Raw genomic sequence first — 7,880 nt, forward strand, 5'->3', positions numbered from 1 at the left:
TACATAAACAAATATAAAAAACAGTGTATCAGAACTGAATAACTGACAACAGGTAGTTTATAAAAAATAGATTGTCATAAAAAAAATAGATTGTTAGCACATATAATTGTTATTTAATTCTGAAAATGTACCACAATTTTCTTGCACTCGTGTATGCAGGGCTGGACTGGCCATCGGGCATACCAGGCATCAGCCTGGTGGGCTGTTGACCCAATGTGGGTCAGTCCGTTCCTTATTATTATTTTTTTTTTTTAATAAATAACTTATCAGTTCTTAGTTGACACCTTTAGTGTCAATAACCAACAGACAACATTTTTATTTCCTATGTATTGAGTTTTTCCTTTGTTGTAAAGCACTTTGGGTACCTTTTGGCTATTGTAAAGGGCTATAGAAATACATTTGAATTGAATATAAAATTCAAATACAATGGTCACTTTGCTGTTCTGAAAGGTTACAGAATATGCAGCTTGATGTGGGCAAGAGGATTATTTGATGACACTGTTTACATACATTACACAGATAAGTCACCCACTCTCAAATATTGTTTATATACCAATAAATGATTCAATAATTTAATAATGTCCTATCAATTGGAATACACTTGTCATTGATTATAAATTGTACAAATAGTTGATCGCATAAGCAATGTCAAACACAACTCTGCAAAGACAAGACAAAACAAAACAAAAAAAATCCAAACTAGAAGGTTAAGTTTTTACAACTATGTTGTAGGCAACAGGACCTCTGAATGTAAACCCCAGGTAGAAAGTGATGTTTTCATTACCATGAGGGACTGAGAGGACGTGAAGAGGCAAGATTCTGAAATTCTTTTTCTCTGGGCATTCAAGATACACATCTCCATCTTGAGTCCATCCAGAAACTGTTTTCAACATCTTGGCAAGCTGAGGCTTCTTCCACGCCTCACCCCGAAACCACTTCATCCGCTTCTCTAAGACTGAGAACCCCTTTGTGACACTTTCAAACTTTTTCTTGTGGACAAATTTATCCAAACCAATCCCAGTGCCCAGAAAAAAATGGGTGTAAATCCTTCTTTTCCTCTGAGGAATGTCCTTCTTCTTGCCCCTGTAGCCTCTATCCAGATGTTCGACAGCCGATTGCACTATTTCATACTTTCTCTCTTTCTCTTGATCATTGTCGTCATCCTCTGGCCAAAATAACAAGGTGAGCAAAAACAGGGCATTCGGTAAGCAATTCCTCTTGTTGCTTGGGAAGTGATGGCAAAGTGCTTGAAGGTCTTTTAGAGGCACCAAACTTTTATTTTGTGGTGACAAACAGTTAAGAGTGATCTGGGTAAAGATATAATTGATAATATCCCTTTGGCTACACTTTGCTCTTTTTAGATCGCTTGGGTAAAGAGAAAGGATAGTTTCCAAAAAGCGGATTGCATCCCTCTGGTCTGTCAGCTTTGAGAGGATGGAGGTAATGTTTCCCCCACCAAGGTGATAGATTATCATGCGTTTCTGGAAGGGAGTGAGACTGGAAGGGACTGACTGCTCCAGTTTTTTCAACGTATTGGCATAAACTTCACTGAAATACTTTCCATATTCAACAGACCTCCTTGCCAGCCATACCAGTGGTTGACCAATCTTCTCCTCAATACTCTCATGGGTCTCCTCTTCATCTGCAGCAATATCTGTCTGAAAGTAACTCAGGTCTTCTGAAATCCATTCCAAGGCATTTTTCATTGTTTGGTGAAGTATTTTCAAACTTTCATGAAAGGGTTGCCAGGCCTCCTCAACCTCCTTTGGAATGTAATCTGTTATCAGGTACTTCATAAATTCTGCATGGCCATTGGTTTTTTCTGCAAAAGCATCCATTGAGGAAATCAGCTTTAGCAGACCCATCCCAACTTCTACCTCAGAAAAGTAGCCTGAATTGTTTGCATCCTCCCTGTCTGCAGCAGCAGCTTTCTCACATTCATGAAAACATTCCAGGGCTTTTAGCGCAGTTCCCACAGCATCTGCCATATTATGTGCTGTCTTTGGCACACTCTGGCTGTCTAATGCCTTGCATTTTGCTTGGAACCATTTTCTATACACTTGCCCTTTTGTGTCCAGTATGTATGAATTGTTTGGCTGCTTTCGAGCTGCTGTCTCTGCCCAAATTTTTGCTTCCTCAAACCTCTCGTAAGTGTAATAAAGGCGAGCAAGTTGCTGAGCAACAAATGCGTCATGATGAAAACGCTGGAAAGCTTCCTTGAGTAAGTCAATGGCTGTATCTGGGAGATACGTATCTTTAAGCACTTGCTCGATTAAAGGAGAGAACAAAGTTTTACGTTTGTCACCTTTGCTGATTTGTGATCTTTTAATGAAAAGAGTCCTCAAATGTAGCAGAAACTCATCTCTTCCAAATCTATGCTCAAACAGCACATCTTCACGCAGGAAATCCATTGCCAAACTGCTTTGGGTATTTTCTTTCCCAAGGAGCTGTAGAAGTATTTCTTTTGCGACAAGAGGATGAATTATTCTGATTGAATTAATGTGGGTCTTTTCATCCCTGAGGTGCAAGAGGACCAGTTTAGCCTGGGGACCGAGTGCTTTCTCAAACTCGCGCTGGCGAAACCTTTCCAAGTGGACGGTAAAGGTAAGAAAAGCTTCGCAGTGAGACTGAGAAATGAAAGAGTTTGGGACGTAAGTGTTGAGCAGAGCCACATATTGAATGAGGCGGGTGGAAGCAGATTGACGGTCAATGTCTTGAAGCAAATTTGTTACAAACTCCTGAATGTATTTAACATCAAATTCTTCGCTCATCAAAACAAATGTGAGGATAAAGTCAGGTTCATACTGTTGCTCTAGATCTTCTCTCTTTTCAAAAAACTTTTTTTTCTCTTGGGGAGACAGTTTGTGAGTGATGGAAACATTCTGTAATAGAGATTCTTGGCATTTTCTCTCTGGATCGTGAGATCGTCTGCAGCTCAACAAAATGAAACACAAAGTTCCATTTTGAATTTGTTTGGTGTTTATAGCAACTTCTAGCTCATTCCTTAGCTCGTCCAGGTACTCTTGGCCTTGGTCTTCAATGAGAAGTAGCACAGGTAGACATCTCTGTGGGTCTTTTTCTTCATATTCTCTCAGTTCAACTGCATGTCGAGCAACGTCACCAACTGAGTAAGATGCTTTCACAACTGCACACCTTAATTCTCTCCTGTTGTTCCACAGCAGCTGCCTCGCCACAGTGCTTCCACCACTTCCTGGATGATGGTAGATGGTTATACGGTCAACCGGACTATGAACTACACTCGATCTCAATGCACTGTTGAGAAGTTTGGAGAGTTCATCATAAGCATCTCTTTTAATTACCTCTCCAACATGGCCATGGTCAGCAAGCCAAAAATTCAACCAGTTTACTTTGCCACCATGGTAGAACTTTTGCTCAATATTTGCCTTTTCCTCACTGATAAAATCTTTACTTGTTTCATTACAGTGGTTTACTGTTAAAATTTCCAGTGAATACATCTGTTCCTCTAAGTGTGTTTGAAGAAGACATGTCCCTTTGACATAAACAGGCAGGTATTTACTGTTTAATGTTGTTACATGTTGTATTTGCTGCAGAGTTGCATCAATGTGACTCATTTTCATTCCTACAACGCTGAAATTGTTCAGAACTTCTGTTCCACATGACCCCTCTGCAAAGCTCTGCCATTTCTCAAAATATTTTTCCGATTCACAGATGCAGATGATGTCTTCATGGCCATTCATGTCAGTGAAAAACTCATTAAAGGTATGCAACAATGGTTTCTCAACTGGTGATGTCAGAAGAAAAATGACTTGAAAAGTCCCTTTTGGCAAAATTTGCTTACAGATCAGGGAAACACATTCCCGCAGGAAAGTCATTTTTGTCTTTATCCATGTCATCTCATCACATGGACTTTCATCTCCTTTGAAGTCATTGCGGCCATTGCAAAAGATCCAACTGGTTTGCTCAAACAAATGCATATGGATCGTAAATTCCTGGACTGTCTTGTCACCACACATTCTATAGTCTTGCGGGAAATGCATATTTGCTGCATGACATTCAAGATATCGACTGCAGAGACCAGAGACCTTTGAGTCAGGGTCAAAATCAAACACACAGAATAAGTTCATGTTTAGCAGCCAGTTAAGACTGTCCAGGTCTTCTGGTTTGAATTTGTTGGTGACAAGTATAAACCACTTCCCCTTCTCAATTAATTTCTTCCCACTTGTCATGAACATTTTCAGTTTCCTTCCAAGGTCTTGACAATTGCCAGGGGAAAAAAGGAACTGTTTTTTTTCTGCTTCCTCTCTTTGAGCATCTCGATCTTGAACACGGTGATAAAAGTCACCCAGGACTTGTTCATTCACTGGCTCTGTTTTTGAACCCACCCTGCGCAGAATTGCTTGTTTCTCAAGTTCCACTTTGTTCGTCGACTCTTTGAAATTTGGCAGTCGTACAGCGTACACCTTATTTTTAACTATGCTGATCAACGGCACAATGTCAACCTCCACCACAAAGCTCTTTTCTGCACCATGTTTGTCCATGACCTCAATGAACCTCGGTGGTCGCACACACTGGCGGACATGTTCAGCGTCTGAACTGACACTCCTTTCGACATAGTCCAAAGCATCCACATAAATGTCCTTGTCTTTCACAGGGACACCAATAATCTCACCATGCACATATTCTGTGTTCTCCTTGCTGTCCACCACACCAAAGTGTATTGTACCATTGGATCTGATATTCATGCATCCAATTGCAAATTTGAGGACCTCTTTGGCAAACTTAGCTTGGAGCCTTGTCCGATCTAAATCAGCAGCCACTGTAAAAGATTTATATTCATGGCATGGGGATATCAGGTCGAAAGCCCCTGACTCTGGTTGCATTACTCCGTGTTTGACATAAATGAAATCAGCCGCTTCTTGATCAAAAGGCCGTGGTCTGCAGTCTTCCTTTGACGTCAGCACACTCTGTTCCAGGGTGTTTTTGGTCTCCTTTTGTGTATTTTGATCTGTCAAAACATTCTTTGTTGGAAGACCCTCGCTTGTCTTAACAGAGAATGTGACTGATTCCTCGTTAGTGCCTTTTTTATCCAACTCTGTCTTTTTACCACTGGAAGCCTTGTTCTTTTGTTGATGCTGTTGCTTGGAATTAATGAGCCCATCTCTTTTTTGAATGATTAAATGGGCGGGACCTAATTTCATCCCAAACCTTTCCTTAAGAAAGTCCACTGTCAGTGCAAGAAGAATTTGTCCATCTACTTCTTCATCATAGAGTTTCTTTATGTAGGGCTCTTTGACTCCAATAGATCTTAGCCATGTGCTTACTTGAGATTCATTCCAGTTCTTGGGTGGCTGTTCTTCAGCTGTATTATGTGGAGAAAAAAGCAATAGAAAAAAAATCTTTAAAGTCAAGTATTTGTTTCTTTTCCGTTGATCCTTGTGGGGATCACATATAGTAGAAATGATTCACATATTTTATTTGGCATGACCTCACATCAGATGCCTTTCCTGAGCACACTTTTAAATAAAATAAAAAAGGTCAACCCTGTTCCTTCAGTTTGCCACTCCCTCTCGTACTGTAACATCCTCCTCTTCCCTCTACCCATCTCACCACCATGGAAGCAGAGCCTTCAGCTGCTGCTCCCAGGCTCTGGAACTCCCGCAAAAATATTACAATTGTGTGTATACTGTTGATTTCTCCAGAGGTTTTTTTGTTTGTTTTTATTTTATTTATTTATGGTGACCTTAAGCGCCAGGTAGGATCAAAAGTCAGACCACTGTCAAGGCAGACACACTACCAAGAGGTCCCTGTTACTGCCTAGAATTCAAATACATACTAGGCAAAAATCCTACTAAACAATGCTCATGTTACTTGTGCATATGGCAATAAATGTTGACACAAAAAAAATGTCTCTTTACTTACCCATTATGTTCCCTGTCACTTTCCTCCTGCAAAAAACAAAAATAAATGTTAAAGTGTTTTCATTTAGTTGGGTGGGAGGTTGTTATGACATGACAACATCAGTCTCTTACTTGTCTTCATGTCAGGTAGCAAAACAAGAGTTTGGTAGTGTGGGGTGGTCCAGCTGATGTCTGTCAGTAGGCAGCAGATCACACTGCGGAGAGAATCAAACATAACTTAAAGAGCTAATTTCACACAGTTCCATGACTCACATTTATCTTCCATCATAGACTCATTTCTGCTTAAAGTATGACCTTGTCACCATGAGTTGTCCTTCTCTATAAAGACAACCACAAGTTTTGATCCATGCAGTTTCTTAATCTTCAATCAATATCTTGATTTGTCCCAAGAGGAGCAATTGTGATGCAAAAATGTAGAGTAGCACAAAAAGTGTGCATCTTTTAATAACATGAATACATAATACAACTTCTTAATTCTTAAGAAAGAAAACGACAACGACGCAATACTTAAGTCAATGAAACAATGAAAAGGTTGAGCAATAAACTACCTATTCCTTTTAGGCTAAAGTTTAGTTGCGTGTGTTAGTAGCAGACAGTACGTAGCAATGTTTGAAATTGAACTTTAATTCTTTATTGTCATTGTACAGGAGTACTACAATGACAGTTAAATGTGCCTTCCTTTGGTGCTTCTGCATTAATTAAAAAAAAAAAAAAAAAAAGGAAAAGCAATTAATACTAAAAACCATAGTAAAAATGACAACACACATACAACATTCACATTGTGCAGTTATTGCACTGTTCACCTTCTGTCCTGGTGTACTGCTGCAGGTCCTGGTGTTCAAAAACATCCCAGTTAGTGGACTCGAAGCAGAACCGCAGCATCTCAGAGGAACCCTCAGGCCAGGTTTTAACACTTCTGGATGTGATGGAAGCCCTCTTCTTGAGGGGGATGTACGCTGGAATTAATAACAGGGCAGGTGGTCTGACCAACACAGATGTGGAAGTGACTTTGTCCGGTAGCCCCTCTTTACGTTACAGTAGACCTCGTCTCCAATGTGCCCCGCCCACCCCCACCCGGTGATACATTTAATATGCTGGTGGAGTTTTGGCAGCAATTGCTTTAAGTCAGCACGGTTAAAGTCTCCAGCAATGATTTGAACTACCTCGGGGAACGAGTTTTGCTGGCTGCTGATTACGTCATGCAAGTGTTGCCAGGGCGAAGCTAGCGTTAGCACCCTGAATGTAATCTGGTAATTTTAACTATAGGACATAACCAGCTACTTAACTATTTCCGTCAATGGACGGACATCATTGAACATCAAACGCACTCAATGCCGGAATTTCCCCACTACAAAATCCAGTTCCATGGCAATTTCAAATTAAACGGTTTATACACGACATCTCGCTCAACGATCTAGCAACGGCAGTGGATAGCGCCCCAAAATACATTCATGACAGCTCATACAAGTCGGGTAAGCTTCTTCCCTTCCCTTGTTCTTACCTGAAAGAACTGCAGAGAAGACACTCCTTTAGATAGGGAAAAATAATAATGACTACAACATTGCGCTTGAGAAACGCAACGTAGAAGTACGGAAAGGTACCCGTCACATTCACCGCTCCCACTCAGCAGTTTCCTCCAAAACAAAACAACAACAACAAAAAAAGATTCCTCCGAAACTACTGCGGCTGCGCGGTCCGCTGAGTTTCATTTCTGATAAAAGAGAAGGTACGCTTTCCGTTTTCGGGCCACACACACACACACACACACACACACACACACACACACACACACACACACACACACACACACACACACACACACACACACACACACACACAGCTTGGTACCATCAGTGTCTCTTAAAAAAGGTGCTGATACTAAATACACTTGGAAAAAAATAGAAGTCTATCTGATTATTCTTTACTGGCATTTTTTGATCAATAATCTTAATAAAATGTTTAGTTTTTGAACTCTGAAAC

At 40.5% G+C, this 7,880-nt stretch overlaps 1 protein-coding gene across 3 annotated transcripts in view; it reads right to left on the reverse strand.

The window, feature by feature from the left end:
* The window catches only part of LOC142886862 (sterile alpha motif domain-containing protein 9-like), an 8,302-nt gene extending 653 nt beyond the window's left edge, over window positions 1–7,649 (reverse strand). The window contains exons 1-5 of one of the 3 annotated variants that reach the window (XM_076024097.1): window positions 7,402–7,649; window positions 6,704–6,836; window positions 6,012–6,094; window positions 5,902–5,927; window positions 1–5,341 (exon numbers count right to left, since the gene is read on the reverse strand). The exon at window positions 1–5,341 is cut by the window's left edge and continues 653 nt beyond it. In XM_076024097.1, coding sequence (XP_075880212.1) covers window positions 708–5,341; window positions 5,902–5,905 — 4,638 coding nt within the window. In that variant the 5' untranslated portion in view covers window positions 5,906–5,927; window positions 6,012–6,094; window positions 6,704–6,836; window positions 7,402–7,649 and the 3' untranslated portion in view covers window positions 1–707. Of the gene's footprint in view, window positions 5,342–5,901; window positions 5,928–6,011; window positions 6,095–6,703; window positions 6,857–7,401 lie in introns of all 3 variants that reach the window. The other 2 variants (XM_076024099.1, XM_076024098.1) reach the window with 2 other exon arrangements.
* Between the last annotated feature and the right edge of the window lie 231 nt (window positions 7,650–7,880).

This window comes from Nelusetta ayraudi, unplaced genomic scaffold (genome assembly GCF_046127955.1).
Source record: "Nelusetta ayraudi isolate G7.1 ecotype Tasmania unplaced genomic scaffold, CSIRO-AGI_Nayr_v1 ptg000016l, whole genome shotgun sequence".
Taxonomy (NCBI): domain Eukaryota; kingdom Metazoa; phylum Chordata; class Actinopteri; order Tetraodontiformes; family Monacanthidae; genus Nelusetta; species Nelusetta ayraudi.